We start from the raw sequence: 20,926 nt of genomic DNA on the forward strand, positions 1-20,926 counted from the left end.
ATCGAAACAACACTTGCAATGAACATGATTTCATAGTGTATAATCTCAAAAAAGCAATAAACGCAGGCAAAATTAGTGCACCAATCCTCGAGGAACACAAGAATTAATAATAGTGTCACCTACTTTTATATATTTTTGTTCACTCCACAGTTTCTGAATGATACCGTTCACGACACTTGAAATAACTCGGTTCACACAAAAAGAGACATCAAACTGCTGCATTCAGATACAAGCCTACTGACTGGGTAGTAACACATCTCAGAAAGAACAAGAGTTCCGATACAATCTACCTATGCCCCCTCTTCTTCTTTTTCACCTTTTTCATTTTTCTTTTTTTTTTGTTTTTTCAGTTTTTGTATATTTCTATCTCTATTTTTTTGTATTATGCTTTTGTTTTTTTTTTTTTTGCTTTTTTAACCAACTGATCTTTACACCTCGTACTTAGATAAGGTGTGCATGCCGTCACTGTGAAAACTCGGCCTGCCGTTATACTTCGTATCTCTCGAGCATATAGCCTCAGAAGGTATCGCTCCTCAGTAAATTTCTTGCTGCCTTTGGTCCGAAAAGTTGTCCACTCCCATTGTTGTGTAGCCCACCCAAGGTTGGTGCATGATAACCTCCTAGACTAACTGAAGTCACTGATCTAGTCAGAAGAGCTTCACCAGGCATTCCTTGCATGTTACCATGGTATGTTGCCCCCTCAAGTCCAACAGAATGAAACTGAGATACCAGCGAATCAATGCTAGATGTCACAGGGGACAACAAACCAGAAGAACTTCCAGCATAATGATTTGGTTTTGGAAGCAGCCAATTCCCCCATGTTCCACGCTTTCTTAGCTTATCACCCTGTTCAGCATAAAAGAATGAGTCAGGCCTTTAAGTGAGAGGGGCAAAGTGATTATAGCAATTCCTAACTCTAGGCCATGCAATTACATTACATGACAAAAGGAGAATCATAAGATTATCTAACATGTGTAACCAAGCAAAGCATCTAAGGAACAAGATTTTGATCTGGTTAATGCTAACTTTATTGCAAAGTTGATCAAATCCAAAGACAAGTACCAACAAGTATGCAAAGGCCTTTTGATCATCGAGGACAGGATTCAAACTTTTGTTGTCCCTAATTGTACATACAAATGCAAGGCTCACTTTTCAATTCTGGTAGTAATGATACTCAATGGCAGCACTTAACGCCCAGAAACTCTATTTAAATTACATGAATTAATCAAGAGATTTGGCATTTTTCACGTTATTGAAAGAACTTATCTTAAAATTAGTATAGTAGACATTGGATAAAATCCAGCCACACAAGGGTTGATCTGGTTGGATTCTGGTCCAATGGCCTAGTATAGCGATTGAGAATAAGTTGTTTTGAAGCACACTAAAGATTTGCTATGACCCAAATAATATGAAGTCACTTTAGGAACAACCCTACCATCAATTAATCCTCGTTGAATAAATTTCATACTAAATATATTTTCCATGGTCATACTAGAAAAACATGCCCTCAGCAAGTAATCGAATGATATAAACTCTGCTAGTCTGTGGATACCATGTCAATTAATAAACTCCAGGTGTAGAACAAGATGCAAACCAGTAACCAGATCACGCGTGATTAACAAACTATGCATGACTTAATGAACTATGCAAACAGATAAGATAATTAATAGCTCTTGATCATAAATTTTCTAGAATTAATGTGCAATGATATGGGAACATTCACATGTTTTACTATAGTAACCAGGCCAAAGCAAATTTATTTTGAAATTGCATAAAAGGAAATCATTACCTGTACTTCCACAACGGTAGACAGCATGACTGTTTCCAAGATAAACTGTATATTGTTAGTCAAATCTTTGACCTGTAAAAAAAGTTAGATGAGTGACACCGTCTCTTTATTAAAGAAGAAAATATCTATTTCAATATTCTGGAAAAGGTTATCTGATTCTATTATTATACGCCACAAAGACACCTCACTCAATCAGCAGTATCCAGTCTCATGTATATGTATGCAATGTCACGTATATGGATGCAATGTCACCGACTTTTTTTGCATTTGCAAATGAATTATGGTGCCAGCTGTAGATAATGGCCAATTATTGCACATACCTATGAGCAACACAAAATAAAAGATAAACAAAGCAGAGACATAAACCACAGGAACTTTCATTAGCAGTCTGCTCTAAATCGTGCAATCATTCCCAGACAGTCTGACACTCAGACTGGTAGGGTGCATAGCATGCCTTGACTGCAATGTCGCCTATAAAAACTGACAATTTCCAACAATGTTGAAAGCATAACTCATTAAGGTCAGCATCATCAAAAAGAGAAATAGGTATCCTGGAAGCATATGATAGAAACCCTAAAGGGACATAAACTCTCAAGTCTCAACGCAAGCCATGCTTTATAGCGGAGGAAATCGTGCTGAGAAAAGAACTTGATACCACGAAAAAAATGGCCATACAAAGCCACCCCAGAAAGCAAAATGTCCTTTTTCTGGAAAATACAGGAAATAAAACCATTCTCCTATTGTGAGGGAAATATCCTTCATATGACAACAGAACTTGCATCGCCATGCTACCTTCTGTAGTGACCCCAGCTAAATCTGTTTCCTTCTGACTACTATTCATTAAACATGGAGCAACAGCATACTGATGACCCATGAGCCTTTCATAGCTACCGGTTTCATTGTCGGTATCCCAACCCCTCTCCCCCACCCCACCCCTTAAGGGGGAAAAAGATCAAGGCAATACCTGTCAAATTTTGGGCAGGTCTAGCCTAGAGGAAAATCAATTGTGTGTATACCCAAGTAACCCAACACATATTGTGACAACAATGGCATATGCATATCAGTTCAAGAGCAAACCCCTGTCCTCTGAAGGTAGAATGAGCATGCATATGGACACAGTAGTTAGTCCATACAAATAATCTGCGGTGGCTCAACCTAATATAAAGACATATGGTTCGCGTCTTGTTTCATACAAATCTATGGGAGCAGTGCTGTTTAGCTAAGTGCATCAACAGACCATACGCATGTAACTGAATATGCTAAAAATGTCCAAAGCCATATACCTATTCCAGGTCCCCCAGGCATTAAGAGGGATGGACTAAACTCGCTGAACCTTGAACAAAATTGTGCCTGTGAGACAACCTGACCCCTGTATAAATTGACCCTCAACTCAAGCTAAACAAGATCGCATAACCAGGCCAAGAGCGCCCTCACTAATACTAGCAATGAGCTTAAACCCACTGTAAACAGTGTCAAAGAATATGGCCTGCTCTGTTTCTGAATACATACCACTTTCCTAACCATATGAATGATCCAAAAGTACACCTACTGACTCTATCCCATCATCATCTACTTTGTCCCGTGCTTATTGAAATAGTGCTATTATTAGAAGGTAGCATTGATGCAATTACATTCAAAACCGGACGAATTATAGGTCTCACTGACATTACTACTTGGCAATATAATTAACTGTGAAGGTATCTGATTTCTGAAATGCAGATATCTTAAAGATTAGATCCAATAATGCAACGCAGCTGTGTCATCCATGTTATCAATTACACCAGTAATACAATCCAAATTCTCATTAATTGTGTTAGGAGCCATCTTGCAATTCAGTTAAATTGATCGACGCCACAATATGCAGTCCCTCTCATCCAATGGTGTCAAGTAACTACAGAACAGGCCCATAAGCTTACTAGATAGCTAATTGAAGAAACAGAATAAGAACTGAGAGTGGATTTTTACTGAAAAATATCAATTCAGAAGACTTGCAAACTTACTTTGCGGAAGCCAGCAATCAGGGATAATGGCACCCAGCCTTGGTCATCCATGTGTTGCCGCAAGAATGTGTCCTTGCACAAATTGTCATCACTGCATAGTTCACAAGTGGATAAAGAAATTGACCAGAGCAGTTTCACAGATAAAAGAAGAGATTCCCAACAATGTAGATGAACAACTACCTGAAATAGTAATCAATTTGCACCAGAAGCTCCTTTCGAAGAGGATCAACTAACATAGCCTGGGGGCTTGCCGGATGAGGCACAAAAGGCAGGCCTTGAATGCCTTCCGTGGAAGGTGACACCGGAAAATAGTAAACATGCGGCACTATGTCTGCTATTTACAAGAAGAAAATTAATGCAACATAACAATAGGACAAGTCCAAGATCTCATAAACCCCATGCACAAGCATGGCATACCTGGGAAGCCCATAGGTGCCCCATAAGGTGGTGTCTGAGTAGTAGGGCTACCGAATGGTGGTGGCGGCGGAGGTGCTCCTGCTACAACAGCCAGAGCAGGAGGAGCCCTAACGTATGTTGGCTGGTGGCCACGATGCTGGTGAACTGGTCCATGCCCATCTCTGCGGCCACCTCCGCGCCGTGGCCCATCAAAACCCCCATGGTGCTCGTTCCCACGTCGACCCCCACCTCCACCATTGCCATTGCCCCTCCTGTTTCCCCCACCATAGCCACCACCACGGCCATGGGCATGGGAACCAAAACGTCCACTCTGATGATGAAAATCTCCGCCGTTGCTCTGGGCATTAGGCACATAGACAGGGGACGGTTCTGGGGCAGGGGCATTCTTCTCCAGCCCATCCGCCGCAGGCATCACCAGAGCACGCTGGGCCACAGGATTGCGCACAGGAGCCTCATTGCCAGGGTTAGCATCCGGAGCGCCCGAATTGCCCAAAGAGACTGGCGAGATCACCGCCACCTGACACCATTCCGACAACAGTAAAACCCAATCTATCAAATGGTACCAAATTTCAAGCTCGTCATTAGTAACTGTATCGAACACTGGTAACAACTCACTGTGGAAGCGGGAGAAGCGGCCTTTGGTGACGCCTTGGCCGCCAGCCCCGCAGCCGGTGGCGGGGGAGACGCCAGTCCGGGCAGCGCCGGCCAGGACTCCACGTCCATGATGGGGTTTTCAACCGCCACCGCGGCTGGCACCGTCGCGGCCCCGGGGCGCTTCCATGCGGCGGCCGCCGCCCCAGCCTTCTTCGCCCCAACCGGGCTATCGGACGGGGGCGTCCCGGCCCCAGCAACGGCAGCATGCGCGTCGGCGCTGGTAGCCATCGTCCGCACCCTAATCCGACGGGGGGATAGAGCTTCTAGGAGGCGGGAGACAAAAGGCGGAGGCGACTGAGCGAACGGCGGCGGCGGAGGTGGGGGGCGGGGGCGGGATCGGTCAGTGGTACGGCATGAGGCGATCGGTGACAAGGGTTCCAAATATTGCCGCGCGGCGAGGCGATGCGAGGGTCGGCGATCGGGGATTGGATCGGGGGATGAGGAGGAGGGGGGCCGGTGAGGCGGCGGCGGCGGCGGGCGGGGCGGAGGCGGAGCCGATGCCTGCGACGCTCGCTGCTCTTCCCTTCCCTTCCCTTCCCACGGGCGGTGGATGGACGCGGACAGGATCCCTCCTCCTGCCCTCCCGTGGTGGGCCACAAAAGGGCAAAGCCCGCAGGCCGCAGCCAACCAGTGTGGGCCCGCCCCCGCAGCTCCCCTCCGTCCGATCACAGATCAGCGGCCGGGGCGCGCCCCGGGCCCGCGCCGCGCTAAAGCGGCTCGCGCTGGCGTCCGCTTGGCTACCACCCCGGCTGGCGCGCGGGCCCCGCCGCGCCGGGTGCGCGGCGTTGGAGGCTTGTTGACGAGGGGGGACGGCGGGGAGCCGCACGATGCGGAGCGGACGGCTGGGACGCCACGGGAGGTCCGCGTCCGGCGAAAGCGAATTATTGCGACGCCTTGGGGCTCGGGCAAATCCAGCAGCGGAAGCGGTGGCGGCCCGGGACGAGGACGATTAGACGAACCGGCGCGGCGACCGACCACCGCGCTTTTGCAGGAGCGCCCTCCGCTGCTTCTGGATTCCCAACTCTTGCACCGGCCATGGATAAGGATAACGCCGTGTTTCACGGCCAGGTTCACTGTTTTGTTTTTTTTTTTTGCACGTCGCACTGGTACGTTGAATTGAGCCGCTCGATTTTTTTGAAAAGGGGCCTTTTCAGAAAAAGAGAACACAAAGGGGTGGACATGTTATTACTCTGTTCCAAATGCGCCGAGAATCTGCTCGATTTTCTGGCCTCTCCGATCCCGGGAAAGCGAGGTGCGAATGTGAACATGATCTGAAAAGAGCACTGAATGAATTTGCAGATCGTACTAAGAAGATCTTGAGCTATCTTTGTTTTTGTTCCGGGAGATCTTCACGTGTTGGAACACCTTGCGGTGCAAGTTACCTTGATAGAGGAGGAGGTGACGCCGGCTCACCGATCGGTTCACCTTCACCGTCGCCAGCGCCTGGAAGCAACGAGACAGGCGGAGCCTCGAGCCGTCGCTGCTGCCATCGGCCATCGCCAGCTGACGCTGTCACGCTGTCCCATCCGGAAACCCGTCGGGTCACTTTCGTGTCTCGTTCCGCAGCCCCTTGAAATTTCGTTGAGAGCCAGTTCGTAGTACGGATTTTGCTGCACATGCGCTGGGGTCGTGCATGCGTGTTTTCGTGCTCCTCTCCTCACCGCTAGTGGTGTTTTTTTTTTCTTTTCGTGGCAGTTTGTTCTGATCGCAAGGAAAATCTGCGGCGGCTATCAGTTGTCACCGCCGCATGAAACACGAGTGCGTCTCGAAGAGGACGCGACGAACGAATTCGTAGACGGAGATTACAAATCCATTAATTACTGAGCATTTGGGGGGCCAATGGAGCTTAATTACTGGAGTAATCAGTGAGCAACAGCCTGCTGCATTTGGGGGGCCATTAGAGCTTAATTTAGGACACATCCTTATCTGTCACTAATTTCTCAGTGATGGGCCCAGGCTGACAAATAACTGGGCAAACTTACAATGGCACGAAAAAAACTTGCAATTATTGGTAGAGGAAGGGAATGATCATGTGATTAAATTTACAACCATTAGTTGGCGACTTGTAATAATCAAATGATTCCAAAGTACAAGTGAGATTGAACGGAAATGAAACAGTGCAAATAATAAAGAATAGAAAAGAACGGATTTTATAGGCAAGAAAAAACAATGATCAGATAGCGAACACGCAGCCACACGCTTTGCGGATGGACCCTACGTCTTGGGGGGAGCAAATCAGTAGTCGAAATTCTGGTAGGTTTTGAAGGTCTGGCCGAACTGCCACCACGCCGGCACGACGTCCTGGAAGACGATGCTCTGGCCGCCGGTGGAGGTGAGCGCGAAGCTGAGCCCCTGCCCGGCGAGCGCGGCGAGGCACTGCCAGTTGGCGCCCCAGTTCCTGGACATGGGGATCCAATCCGTGCTGGTGCCCTTCACCGCCATGCTCTGGATGGACCCGCTCCCGGCCACGTTGGTCACCAGCACCAGCTCGAAGTAGTTGAAGCCGGCGATGGTGAACCGCACGCCGCCGTCCCTCCAGCACTTGATCCTGCATGCAACTCCAACGATCAGTTGCTGGTGACGAATTGGCTTGATGGGTGTGAGAAGTTTGAGTTGGTATACCGTTGGTAGAGGACGGGGATGATGCCGGCGCTGTAGATGCCGATGTTCTCCCATGCGGGCTGGGACATGTCGAAGTGGGGGCGGGGCGGGCCGCACCAGCCGCCGCCGGGGAGGGACCAGTTGGGCGGGCAGAAGTTGGTGGCGGAGACAGCGACCCACTTGCCGGGGCGGCACCACCCGGACTTGCTCGTGTCGCAGATGATCACGTAGCACTGCCCGCACGACGCGCCGTCGTTGAACAGCGCCGTGCTCAGCGCCGCGTTGTTGATGCCGTAACCCTGGTCGTACAGGTTCCCGTACCCGCACGCGCCTCCTGCATATATAGTGCATGCATACACGTCACACGCATGCATGCATACACGCAACAGCTAGCTGCAGTCTGCAGATGCCACAAAACTGACCAAACTGTAAGCTTACCCATTGTGTCGGAGCCATCGGCGCCGCCGTAGAACGTGGCGGTGGCCGGGAGCCAGCCGTCAGGTCTCACCGGTGCAAAGCAGAGCGCGAGGACGACGAGCAGCAGCTGGTGCAGGAAACGCTTCCCCATCTTCTTCAGAAGCAGAGATCGATCCCAGACGCTGCAGGGACAGAGGGAGACAGCGGTCGAGAGAGTGTTCGTTGCACTCCTGCAAATGGATTGTTGGATCGAATTGAGTTGGAGCCTGGAGGTGAGGAATGTCTGCGGCGATGGTGGTGCTTATATAGGACCTGCTACTAGTCGAGGAGACCGTGCAACGAACTGGATATAGATTCCAAAAGAAATTGTTGTTCCATGATTGAAACGAATAACCGCTAGTACTGTTCTAACGATCGCAAGCACATGGTTTGCAACGACCAGAGATTGACTTGCGTTGTCTTCTCTTTTCACCTTTTGGTGCTTTGTACTTTTTTGGAACTCCTTCTTTTTAATTAAAAAAGAGAGAGATTGACTTGCGCATCGCTAATGATTGATTTGTAGGTCTATGTAGTATTTGTTTCTCCAGTCAAAATGTTTGTAGGAAGCTACTAGCTGTTCTAACTGCAGTTTACGTACAGTTCATAATCCAACAATCCCGTATCCCCCTTTTAAAAACATGCTGTTTATTAGGTAGAGTACCAGAATTTAAAAACATGCTGTTTATTAGGTAGAGTACCAGAATCCTTCGTTGCATTGTATACGTTATGTACTTATGTCACCCATTGGATGAGAACTCGACAGCATTAAGATGAGACAGGTTTCACACCAGAGTGTAATAATGCAACCGCTCGATTTTTTCTGGCTACCTACATTCCAACAATCAAATTTTCAACTGGATAAGCGAGAGGAAGTAGGATTATTTCTATATTTTAATCTACTTCGTAGCTGTTCTTTGAATATTTTACTTCATCATTGTTCTTTCGTTCAGTACAATATTACATGTAGAGGAGTGCCGGTAGCAACTGAAAACTAGAATGTGAAGTGACTGCTCAACGCCCTTGAAGGCTTGAACCCTTGCAGAGAGGCGGCTAGCTTCGCTCAACCACTGGTGAACCGAACGTTGATATTCTTTTTGGACGAACTAAACATTGAAAAAAAGTCAGTCCAATATATTCATCCTCTTACCAGATCCTGAAGGTCAACTGAGTTTTTTTAAATCTAAAGCAAGGTCAACCGAGCTTTTATTCTTTGAGGATACACCATTTCTGTATGTATGAATTATACTTTGGATTGCAGTGAGTTTGGCCTAGGTTACGAATCAGAAACATGATTTACCTCAACAAAGGAGTCAAATTTCCATGCGATGCTGTCCATATTCTGGATTTAATTTACTTGGCTCTCTGTAGTGGTGCAATCAGCAATTCAGCACATAGCCTCATCTGCTATTGACTGTTGACACTATCAGTATTTTTCAGTTCCTTGGTTGTTGCTTGCTTTCGTGATTCTATAACCTCTTTGTTCATCCTGGAACTGGATTCTGCTTGTGCATCCACCGCCTCAATCATAAGATCATCATAACCATGGAGCAGTGCTCAGCTCGCACCAGTTTCAAGTTCAACTGAAGCAGGCCCGGTTAGTAACGTTAGTTCGGTGACAATCATGCAACGGCTACAAGTTCGAACCGCTCGCCAGATTCAGAGTAACCAAATGAGGCGGCAAGGCACAGTCCAGGTCAAGCTCTTTCTGTAACCGTTGAACAAACCAATTGGTTTGTCCAATCTGTAAAAAAAAAAAGAACAAATGGATTTGCAGTGAGCAAGATAGGAGCTCTGAAATTCAGACATCATATGCTGCTGATACAGGCCTAATTTGCAGTGGTCCTGTCGGTGTGTCCTGAAAAGCTCGTGCTGAAATATGCAATGCGTACTTGGAGCATTCTAAAAGATTGTGGAAGATCTCAAGAGACTAACTTTGACATGTACAAGGATAAGATTATGACAAGATAAGAAGGTTCTTAAAAATTGGAGAGAATGCATGAGCCATAGTTGCCATACTTTACGGTGAAGTGTAGAATATTCTACAACTAGATATTTTAGCATGGTAGAAATATAAAAAACTAGATAAGGATGAGGAATGTTCTACAGTTAGGATATTTTGTATGGAAAAATGTGGAAGTTGTCACATGGTCACACCACAATGATCATGAGCTCCTATAAATAGAGGTGTTCCCCTCCCTCCTAGCCATACCATGACATAAGAGGTCTCAAGTAGAAGATTGCAAGATAACCATATAGTGTAGTAGTGTCATGGCAGAATAGCCACACAAAGAGTGTGCAAGTGAGTCTTGTATCAAATTGAGTAGTGAATAAAGGTTTAGGTTTCCATGTAGAGAGCTGATCTCACGCATTGGTGTCAATGCGAAGGTCTTCTTGAAGTAGTGTGGATAAAGGTGTACAAAAGAAGTGGTAGCACACTACTTTAGTTCCACTTCTATAAAATCGGTGTCAAGTTCGGGACGCTGATTTCTCAACAGTTTGGATTGGAAACCAATCTCATTAATAGCAGATGAAAAACAAAGATGAGATTTTTACTGTATCAACTATCTGGTTGAAGTACTGATTTGTTCGAAACGTGTGTAAGAAATATGGTTCCATTATATCATAATTTGTGATTTTGGTGATTGAGTGATAACATGATCTTTAAAATTAACGGTTGGTTAAGCATGTGACTTATAGATTTTACGTGCAATCCAAATCACAGTATTTAAGTGATAGAAAGCATGGTACCTTAATTTATCCTATGACATCTAAGTCAGATATTCAAGTCATGGTGTAGTGCCGTGATGTAGCTTCTGCATTGAAACATTCCCCACCAAACGCGCATTTGTCTGCAGATTCAGCAAGCAGTGCATCCTGGAATTGAAGCAAGCCTCGAGAAAACAATTTGGGAAGGAAAGAGATGGCGGAGAAAATGATGAGGCCTGCATACTACCTACTTACAAGTTGCAAATCATATCTGATTTAAATTGCCTAAGTTGCAAGACTACACTAGAACTAATGAAGTGCAACATGTAGTTATCAAGATCAAAATTGGCCTATATTGGTGGAGTCCACTCGTTGTTTCCTCTGGAAAAAGGAACCGGTTAACTATCTGTATTATTATTGTTTACAATAGAACATGAATTTAATTTTGGTAGAGTTAAAGATGACCATAGCCGAGATGACACAACCGGACAAGCGACCGCGCTCTAAATTCGGTATTCACTATCCCCAACCCTAACTCAATAAGAACAAAAAATATGTAGCAGCACAGGATAATTACCTGCAGAAGTTAAAAGCAGTGTAGATTGAGCACGGAGTTGCAATGCTTGCACGCGGCTACAAGCACGCCACCAGCCGAGCGGCCGCCAACGGCCGACCCAGCCGTTCCCCACCGCAGCAACGCGCACGCTCCTCGCCGTTGCAGCGGCCACCAGAATGCTGGCTGAGGTCAGACACGAATCTTGCAAATGGCTCGAGCGCGCTAGCTATATTTGCGACGAACTCGGTGCCACAAGCAAGCAGAATTGAAGCCAAGCCAGAAGCCGGACGTTGCCAGTGAGGAAGCAAGTGGATCGCCTCCTCCCCGTGCCGGAGATGGAGAGTCGCTGATGCTGGCTACGGCTGGAGACCTGTGGTATAAAAAAAACTATTTTCATAAACCCCTAATCGGATCGCGATTAATGATCATGATCCAATATTTTACATAAAATTCTCTAAATTGGATCACGATTAATAGGTGTGATCCGATTGAGGAGGTTTAGTAAAAATAATTGGATCCCAATTATTAATTGGGATCCAATATTTTTCATAAATCCCCTAGTCCCTGTTTTCCTCCGCGCCAACCATCCACCGCGCTCCCTCCTTCCCTCCCGGCGACGGCGGTGGTGGCGGCGGCGGCGGCCGCGAGATTCGAGCCGAGCGGACTCTCCTATGGCTATCCCCTCCCCGTTCCCCGCCATATCTTCCTCCTAAGCCGTATCCATCGCCGTATTTGATTCTCGCTGTAGGGCAAGCCTCGCTGTCGCTTCTCCCCTGGATGGTGTGGCGGCGGCCTTCTATCATCTCCGTCGTCCCCGCCGTCAAATCCAATTCTCCTGTGATGCAATGCAGGCTTAAGTGACAATGCAATTGCTAGCCATCGTCATTGAGCCATTGATGAATGCTGTAGCTAGCTGCGCTCTGAATGAGCATCTTCTGTCAGGATCGCTTAAACACTGACAGTGGCAGGGCATGAGCAGGAGCTTTCAATCGTCAGTGTTCTTAAGGGACGAATTCAGAACTCTTTCGAATTTACTAACACAGACATACATTCAGAAAGAGAGAGAGAGATAGGAGAGAAATAATCCAGAAGGAGCGATCTCTTTCCCTTGGTGGCTCTGTTTCATAGCTCGAAAGCTGTTCAACGAGACTTGAAGTTGAGCAGACTAATCTGTAGTGGGTGATTGGCATCTCCAGTAGTCATACACATGCAGTGTGCCTTCCACAGGAATGATGTTGGGGATCTCACTGAAGAGATCGAACTCAACATTTGACCCGAAGATGTATTGCTTGATCAGAAGAACATCATTGTCGTGCTAGGTTCTGAATTAATCACCATGTCAGCTGCAGAAGAGTCATCAAGAAGCACAAGATGCCAAGCCTAGGATCAATGCGAGTCTGCTGAATCAGCTGCGCCCCATTGCCATCACTGATCAGAAGAAGACCATTCGAGTGCTAGGTGCAGAAATAAACGTCACTCAAAGTCTGAATCTTTGAGTCTGAATCTAGCTATACGGATGCCCCTTAAGAGATGGGCTTCGCGAACCTTGCAGGCCATTCTGGCTGTATGGTCTAGCCTAGCGGATTCAAGCGAACCTTCCTGCAATTCCAGGCTCGCGAACGCGATTTCCAAGGAAGGGGACGGCGAAGAAGATGACGGCACTTTGCTTCCTAGCTGTTCATCAGGAATTTGAGGTGCCTGCTCTTGGTCCCTCGATGCTGCAGAAATATGTGCATACTTTTCAAGCAATTTGTCTTATCTCATCATCTCTGAACATAGGATTAATGAAATATTTTTTTCTCAGACAGGATAAGCACAAAAAGAGAAAGGAAAATATGTGCAGAAAATAGTTGATAATCATAGTACACCAGTTAGCTCTTAAAATAGCCGACTCATATCCTCCACGCCGTGGACTTGGTTGCTATCAATAGCAAGCTACCAGTGTATATGATCATTCGACTGCGGCTGCGTCGATCGCTCACCGCATATACGATCCATTTATCCGAGAAACTGGTCACTAAAAATAGGATCTCACTTAGTAAGAGCTCAGACTCACCACAGGATATCATCTCTATCCATTTGATTTACTATAGATACTAGAGGCCTAGTTCACTTGATGGGAAAAAGGGAACAAAAACGCCATATATATTTCTAGCACCCGTAATTCTAAACATAGAGGTTTTTCATCAAAATAAAAATCATAAAAAACATAGAAGTCAAGAATGAAGATTGTTTACAGCTGAAAATGAGATGGCACCGTTGGTGCCACCTATTGATCTGCATGTTTTAGACTTCTTGCATGGCTCATGCTGGAGCACTTCAAATTTGTTTTGTTCCAAATATAAGCAGAAACCGTAAGCCGGGTAGCTCAACAGTCACATAAACTGTTCCACAATCCACATCTTAGCCTCTGAAATGGTTTTAAAAGTTAAGAATGCCAGATCAGAACATTAACGGGTGTTATGAGCTGCGTAACTAGTCTCATAGGGGTGGCGTACAGTATGACCACAGAGTACAGAGTTTGGGAATGGAAATAGGTGTCAATTTTCTAACTTAGTCACGGGCCCGCCTGTCAGATTGCTACACTTTGCTGTCGCTCCGACACGTGGCAATCCAGCTCCTGCCGGAGCCACGGCGGCCTTGTGAGCCCCGATCCTTTTTGTTCTTATCCAGGATTTATCCATTCTGGAAACAGTTACCGCCAGCAACGAGATAATTACCCCAGTTCCTCCACGTGGCAGCCATCGAGCAAGCCGCTAACGGATCAGACGGCTGCAAGCAGTTCCGATCGGCGGTTTTTACTTTCTACCCTTTATCCACGCTTTAAAAAGGCGCCATTACTTTCCGTCGCCGCTTTCTCGAATCCCCCCTTCTCTCCTCCTCTTCCTCTTTTCACGCTGTGCTCGAGCTCGGTGATCCGTGAGGAAGGTAGCCATGGCGGCAGCGCAGGCGATGGCGAAGATGAGCGTGGGGTCGCCAGCCTGCAATCGGGCTGCGGGATCCCTCGGCCGGTGGAGGGGAGCCGTGGCGGTGCGGCTCGGAGGATCCTGGTCCTGGAGGAAGAGCCCGTTCCTCGGCGGGAGGATGGCGGTTGGGCCCAGGAGATCGAGGCCCGTGTCCCGGAATCCTGTTGCGTCGCCGGTGCAGGTTACTCGTGTCTTCCGAGTCCTGAGTAATTACATTGATTTCAAAGTGAATTTATTTTTTATTTTAGGATTGTCTCGTTTCATCGTGATGAAATTGCTAATACTGTTAATCGGATAGCCATAAAATTTCCACATTGACCATGATTAGTTTCGATCTTATCCTCATTTTTTTCTTCGGAAAACCTCCTTTTTCTTTAATCTTTGCTTTTGTATGTGCTGCTCTGACATTGTTTCTTGTTCGCTGGAGCAGATGAACCTTTCATTTGGGAAAACCATGAAGTGGTGGGAGAAGGGATTGCAGCCCAACATGCGGGCGATCCACACCGCCCAAGAACTCGTCGATTCCTTGATCAACGCCGGCGACGGGCTCGTCATAGTCGACTTCTTCTCACCTGGCTGCGCCGGTTGCCATGCCCTCCATCCCAAGGTAATATTAGTAAGCAGGATACTTTGCATGGCACTTGTCATGGGAATTCAATCGTTCTGTTGTAACAGTTATCTTTCCTCGTACAGATTTGCCAGTTTGCGGAGCGGAACCCAGATGTGCAGTTCCTGCAAGTGAACTTTGAGGAGCACAAGTCTATGTGCCACAGCCTTCATGTTCATGTGTTCCCTTTCTTCAGATTCTACAGGGGAGCTCAGGGCCGGCTCTGCAGCTTCAGCTGTACCAATGCAACTGTAAGATTATGATCCTATCACGTGTTTAGGCGTCGGCATGTCCCTTGTTCAAATCCGAAAACGTATAAAAGAAAGGCCTGCTCCAGCTCTTATGGAAGATTTGTCTCTGGCTTAGGAGTTAGGAACTAAAAACAACCTACCCATGTTGTATCAATTTGATATTGTTAAATGATTATTAATATCGTCTTTGGGACTACATAGAAGGGAGTGGAAAAAATTGGGAGTTTTGTCATTGAGTCGTGAGCTTATGTTTGCAACCCGATATAGTTTGTGGAATTGAATGTGAAGTTATTTGTGTACTTTCAAATTTAACCAAGGAGGGCTTCACAGCATACCCCTAACGATTCATACATTGTTCCTGGTCATACAAAGAAGTTTGAACATGACTGGAAACAATGATAGTTATGTGATTTGGATCATGTTTCTGACGTATAGTCTGCATTCCACTGTAATTTAGATTGTCTATTTTGTGTCTCATTGCAGAATCAATGAGGTTCGACGCTTGTCATTAGTTGTTAGCAATTGAAGTTCACTAATGGGAGTGGTGACTTTTGTATGCAGATCAAGAAGTTCAAGGATGCGCTTGCAAAGCACAAACCAGATAGATGCAGCCTTGGCCCAATTAAGGGGATAGAGGAATCAGAGCTACTGGCTTTGGCTGCAAACAGGGACCTGCAGTTCACCTACACCAAGGAGCCAGATCTGGCTCCGAGCATGGAAGATGGCGCAGAGGTCATCACTCATGACCATCCAAGGCTTCCTGCAGCAGCAAAGCCGCTGGTCAGGCAGGGGTCCGAGGACAGGGCTGTGGTCTCATCGGGAAGATAATATGTGATGATGATCACATTCTTCAGTTCTGTACAGTTATTTATTGTTCTTTGTGTATATGTTGTTCCTTTTCATGGTTGCGGGCTGCAGGCTTCAAGATTTTTACTTATGAAGCCCTCCCTGTGACCCTGTCTGATAGAAGTGTGAAAAATGTAGTCGCTGTAGCAACAAGTGTTGTGGAGCTTTTGTCATCAGGAATTTGCATGGTGGTTGTCTGAATTCATGTCCTTGCTGTTTGGTAGTAGTGTTGCATTTCATGAATCGTTGTGCATGAGTTCCTCCCTGGAAATGGTAGTCGTCATTCGTCAAGCAAGTGCAGTTTCAGGTTTCACAACGGTGCTGATATTTGTACTGGTGCCTCGATTCATCAGTCTCCTCGATGGCGCCATGACGACCCCACGATCTCCAGCGCTAGGGTGCAGTGGCGCACCACCACAGCGTCTGGCGTCTCGGCCGGCCTCGGCAGCCGCCGTGCCCGTGGACGCTAATCCCGGTCTCCGACGGCGCCGACGGGGAGGCGCGGACTCGTCCTCAACAGTTAACACTAGACGAGCTGCTGTAAGATGGCAAATGGTACGGTCAGATCAATGACATCTTTGCTACGTTATGATATCCCTCTTCTTTTTCCAAGTGCCATGAGAAATTCTGATCGACTCCTTCCGCTGCAAGCACCACCGCCACGCCGCCTCCAAACCTCGGCGCCGCAGGCTGTCGCAGACGACAAGCACGACGACGAGGCGCAGGAAAAAGCGCCCGCCGCCGATCAGGCGGACAAGTCGTCGTGAGAATCCTGCGCTGCTCCCCGGCTCGCCTCCCCATCTACTGGTCTGGTCTCCGACGTGCTCGTCGACGTGGAGCGCTTCTCGCGGCCTCCTCCAATCCACCGCAACGCAGCCGATCCCTTTCCTTCTCTTCTCGAATTTCGCGGAGGTGGTTGGCCTACTCAGCGTCGTCCGGCCACCGTCGGATGCTGCGATATGCCTGCTCGGAGCTCCGTCCCCTTCCGCCGGCGTCGAGGTCTTCTCCGCCGTCGACATTACTGGACACCGGACCTAAAGTGGCCTAATTCGGAATTAGGGTTTTTTTAAAAAAAATCGGATCGCGTAGGAGATTTTATAAAAAATACCCAGGGGTGCATATGTAAAATGTTTATCCCCGACCTCGCCGTCACAGCTCCCTTCCGCCGCGATCGCCATGGCGGTCCCTTCCAGCCTCCAACGCCGGCGGCTTCGATGGAGACAGCCAAATCTTCGCCGCGGAAAGGCTCCACGTAGCTGGATGCCGCCCTCTCCATGGGCCCTCATCCGCGCCTCCCCGGTACAGCCCCCGCCGCCGCGGGCTCACCATTCGCCGCCGTCTCCGCTGGTAGCGCAAAGTCAACCATTCCAATAGCCGCATCTGTACTCTTTCTCCTCTCATCTGCTCCTCTTCTCCCTGACGAGCCAAGGACCGGAAGGCGGAGGCGCGCGATCCTCCATCTCCGTAAGGAGCTCAAGCTGATCCAAGGTGCGCGCGTGCTCGTTCTATTGGAGGACTCCCATTGCCCGAATCGACCTGACCGTGATGTGAATTCAGATGTGCATACTGAAATTGCCGGGATTAACACTGACGCCTGCATCAGTAGCAGTTCATGCGGATGTGAAAGAAATTAAATTGCCGTGATCACTGGCATGCCTGGATGCTGCATAGACTGTGCATGCTCTGGATCTCACCCTGTCCTGCTGCCTTGGCCAGGTCTGCACTGTGCACACTCTTGTCAGGATCAGGGATTCAGGACCCATCGTCGAGCAGTATGCAAAGGCAGTTCCTTTCATCTGACATGCTGCATTCTTTTTGTAGTTTGACTACTGAAAAAAGGGTGCAGACAAAATGGCATGTTAAAGCGAAATGTTCATGAGGTGCGTTCCTCTGCAATGCAAGTACGTTTGGATCCCTTGGCATGCTGACCGGTCAGTTCATTTCTCAAGTACCGCATCTGATCAGGCCGTTCAGTTCTGTACGAGGAAGTGTGTGTTCTCATGTAAACGATTGCACGTGTGACTGTCTACAACTCACGCAATTGTCATAGTCGTATTCGTTAATGAGCAAATCTCAAATAGGCATTCATGCAATGCAAACTGAAGTGATGGCATCACTGTACACCAAGAACGCCATGTTGGTGATGGTGAAATTTCGGCATGCTCCTGAACTGCACAAGAAACGATCACCAGTGATCTGCTGACTTCCCCACAAGGAGTCGGTCGCCGTTTGTAGAGAGAAAGCATTCAGGAGTACCGCTAGGTGGCCGGTTCCCTGCATCTTCTTCCTCCCTTGAATTCACTTGCCCCAACCTTTCGACCTAGCTACACCTAGGCTACACTAGACACTCAAGCAGTGATGACTGATGATGAGGAATGTTAGAATGTGGTGACTAGTGACCAATGGATTCAACTTCCCTACTTCCCTTTTATTTATTTATTTATTTATATTTATTTTGCATCTTCTTTGTTCATCGCTCTGGGTGTGTGGACCCCATAAACATGGCGCAGGTTAAAAATTAGGAGCCTGGACTTGTACAGACAGGGTTCAATTTTTTCATTACACCGACATGACTGACCAGGTCCACGATGTTTGGGTTGGGTAAACTTTCCTCTACTGCAGCAGAAACTAAATTGCTTCATGTAAATTTTTTTCCAGGTTTTGTGACGAACTCGTGTACCAAGGAGACTAGCAAGAAAAATAAACTAGTAGCACTGAGTTACCTTCTGCGAAAAAATAGTCACCTTTTTTGTGGTGGATGATCAAAGTTTAAGTCTGAAATGGTCAATATATTCCTCTTATCACAACGAGATGTACATGTACAAAGTAGCCCCCAAGAAAAAAGAACGAACAAATTGTCGCCTTCCATTACAACAACCGAAAGTACCCCTGCGCTTGCTTAGCTTGGCCGCCCTCGAGCTATAGCTATTGGTCAGTAGTAGAAGTTGTAGTTGCTGACGAAGGCCATGCCGAACTGCCACCACGCCGGCACGACGTTGTTGATCCAGAGCGTCTGGCCGCCGGTGGAGGTGACGATGAAGGAGAGCTCCTGCCCGACGAGCGCCGAGTTGCACTGCCAGTTGGCGCCCCAGTTGCGGTTCAGCGCGATCCACCCCGTCTTGGTCCCCTTCACCGACACCGACCGGATCGACCCGCTCCCGCCCACGTTCGCGAAGTTCATCAGCTGGAAGAAGGTGGATCCTCCGATGGTGATCCGGATCCCTCCCTGCCTCCAGCACGTCACCCTGCACACGCCACCATGGCCGATCAGCTCGCGAGCTCATCGGAGAAGGAAACGAAGGTGTGGTAGACGACGACATGATCGATGACTTACTGCTGGTAGAGGACGGGGATGATGCCGGCCTTGTAGACGCCGATGCGCTCCCAGGCGGGCTGCGCCATGTCGAAGTGGGGCCGCGGCGGGTTGCACCAGCCGCCGCGGTTGCTGGGCTGCGCCCAGTTGGGCGGGCAGAAGTTGGTGGCCGTGACGGTCACGGCGGCGCCGCCCTTGCACCAGGGGGACGCGTTGCTGTCGCACATGATCAGGTAGCACTGCCCGCACGCCGCGCCGTCATTGAACAGCACCGAGCTCAGCGCCGCCGTGTTCGTCCCGTACCCCGCCTGGTACAGGTTCCCGTACCCGCACGCGCCACCTTCATCATCATATCACGCCGTACAGCATCGTGTTAGCTAGCTCCATTTGGAAAAACTACTGTAAGATTCGTACAAAAATGGATCTTGGATTTAAAAACTAGTGTAAATATTTACCCATTGTGCCGGAGGCGTCGGGGCCGCCGTAGAACGTCGCCGTCCCGTAGTTCCAGCCCTTCGCCGGCGCGAAGAACGTCGCCGTTAGGACGGCGATGAACAATGTGAGGACTCTGTCCATCTCTGCTCAGAGACCGGTACAGAACACCACAGGAGACTTGGAATACTCGTCGGTTTCAGTACACTACAGGAGAATTGCAGTGACTGCCTAACAGCTTCTGATCTGACGGATTTGCAGTGATCGTGGCATGGCTTATATAGAACGAGGGAACGAGAATTATGTTCAGGGACGGCCGGGCAGGGGAATTGCAGGGAACATGCCACCGAATGATCGATATCCCAGTGCGTGCTGGGCTGCTAGCTAAGCTCACATGCGTGCGAGCAAATGGACGCATGCAGCAGGAGACTTCATTTACTCGCGCGTCCTGTGCTGATCAGTTGACTCTCCTGATAAGCATGGCATGCGAAATCATTTGCGTTTCCGTGCGCCCTGCATGTTCAGTTATCCGTACTTGCCGGGTTGAGCTGAGTTGGTGACCTACCTCCGCATCAGTTTAGGACACAAAACTATAGTTTGGAATGAATTTAGCACGTAATTAAACCATGATTTGGAATGTGTTGCCGTTCTTGCTTATCTCTGGCATGTGGTGTGAGGGAATTCTGGCCCACATGAGGCCATGAGGGCCAGCGGTGTCAGCACATGGATGATTATGCCCTGGAGGTGGATAAACAAGTGAGAGGTGACGAATTCAACGCGTACAATTTGATTCTAATCATACCAACCTGGTCTAGAAGAGTCAGAGGTTTATCGACCGGCCGTACCTTCTCCGGATTCTTTGCGTTTCTTTTAGCATGGAATCGTTTGTCAACTTGCACATAGCATTTTATTCATCTCATATAAAAAAATCTAGCATGCTCCGTCTACTGTAGTAAACCGCCCTTAAAAATGCCTTGGTCCCTGTTAGCACAGTGATTTCACTCGCAGGTGTTTCACATAGAAGTGATTCAGTTCTTGCTGAAATCCTGAAAAACCTTTCACGTTCCAAATGTTTTTCTCTGGGGTCTGGGGAAATTCTCACGTCCCGAACAAACAAATATTTGGCGCTCTTCCCTGCCTGCCTTTAGTCTAGACTCTAGCATTATTTATTTATTTATTTATTTGCGAAACTCTAGCAAGTTTTGACGTTGCTTCCAACAGTAGGTCAGTAGCTGTAGCTGTAGCAGTGGCTTTCGTCAGTAGTGGCGCTGTGCAGTGCAGGCCAGTCTGGAATTTGGGCTTGCAGGTCAGTAGTTACTTCATTTTCACGCC

At 48.0% G+C, this 20,926-nt stretch overlaps 4 protein-coding genes across 5 annotated transcripts; 1 reads left to right on the forward strand and 3 right to left on the reverse strand.

Annotated features, from left to right (window-relative positions):
- Window positions 1-103: 103 nt before the first annotated feature.
- Window positions 104-5,424, reverse strand: LOC117837856 (uncharacterized). Of its 2 annotated transcripts, none has more exons than XM_034717641.2 (6): window positions 4,822-5,424; window positions 4,207-4,723; window positions 3,970-4,123; window positions 3,790-3,880; window positions 1,790-1,861; window positions 104-846 (listed from the first exon to the last, which is right to left on the reverse strand). In XM_034717641.2, the coding sequence occupies exons 1-6, from the start codon at window positions 5,086-5,088 to the stop codon at window positions 517-519; spliced, it is 1,431 nt and encodes a 476-aa protein (XP_034573532.1). In that variant the 5' UTR covers window positions 5,089-5,424; the 3' UTR covers window positions 104-516. The 2 variants fall into 2 exon arrangements, with proteins under 2 accessions (XP_034573532.1, XP_034573533.1); XM_034717642.2 differs by having other exon boundaries at window positions 3,970-4,120; window positions 4,822-5,421.
- Window positions 5,425-6,844: 1,420 nt separating this feature from the next.
- On the reverse strand, window positions 6,845-8,288 carry LOC117839605 (expansin-A19). Its single transcript, XM_034719986.2, has 3 exons — window positions 7,900-8,288; window positions 7,483-7,795; window positions 6,845-7,408 (listed from the first exon to the last, which is right to left on the reverse strand). Exons 1-3 carry the CDS (start codon window positions 8,027-8,029, stop codon window positions 7,096-7,098), a joined length of 756 nt encoding a protein of 251 aa, XP_034575877.1. The 5' UTR covers window positions 8,030-8,288; the 3' UTR covers window positions 6,845-7,095.
- A 5,732-nt stretch (window positions 8,289-14,020) lies between these two features.
- LOC117837004 (thioredoxin-like 1-2, chloroplastic) lies at window positions 14,021-16,088 on the forward strand. The gene is made up of 4 exons (XM_034716539.2): window positions 14,021-14,326; window positions 14,576-14,752; window positions 14,839-15,003; window positions 15,565-16,088. Exons 1-4 carry the CDS (start codon window positions 14,114-14,116, stop codon window positions 15,829-15,831), a joined length of 822 nt encoding a protein of 273 aa, XP_034572430.1. The 5' UTR covers window positions 14,021-14,113; the 3' UTR covers window positions 15,832-16,088.
- A 2,529-nt stretch (window positions 16,089-18,617) lies between these two features.
- Window positions 18,618-20,002, reverse strand: LOC117837131 (expansin-A25). The gene is made up of 3 exons (XM_034716714.2): window positions 19,618-20,002; window positions 19,184-19,502; window positions 18,618-19,094 (listed from the first exon to the last, which is right to left on the reverse strand). The coding sequence occupies exons 1-3, from the start codon at window positions 19,736-19,738 to the stop codon at window positions 18,782-18,784; spliced, it is 753 nt and encodes a 250-aa protein (XP_034572605.1). The 5' UTR covers window positions 19,739-20,002; the 3' UTR covers window positions 18,618-18,781.
- Between the last annotated feature and the right edge of the window lie 924 nt (window positions 20,003-20,926).

Source organism: Setaria viridis, chromosome 9, assembly GCF_005286985.2.
Source record: "Setaria viridis chromosome 9, Setaria_viridis_v4.0, whole genome shotgun sequence".
NCBI classification, from domain to species: Eukaryota; Viridiplantae; Streptophyta; class Magnoliopsida; order Poales; family Poaceae; genus Setaria; species Setaria viridis.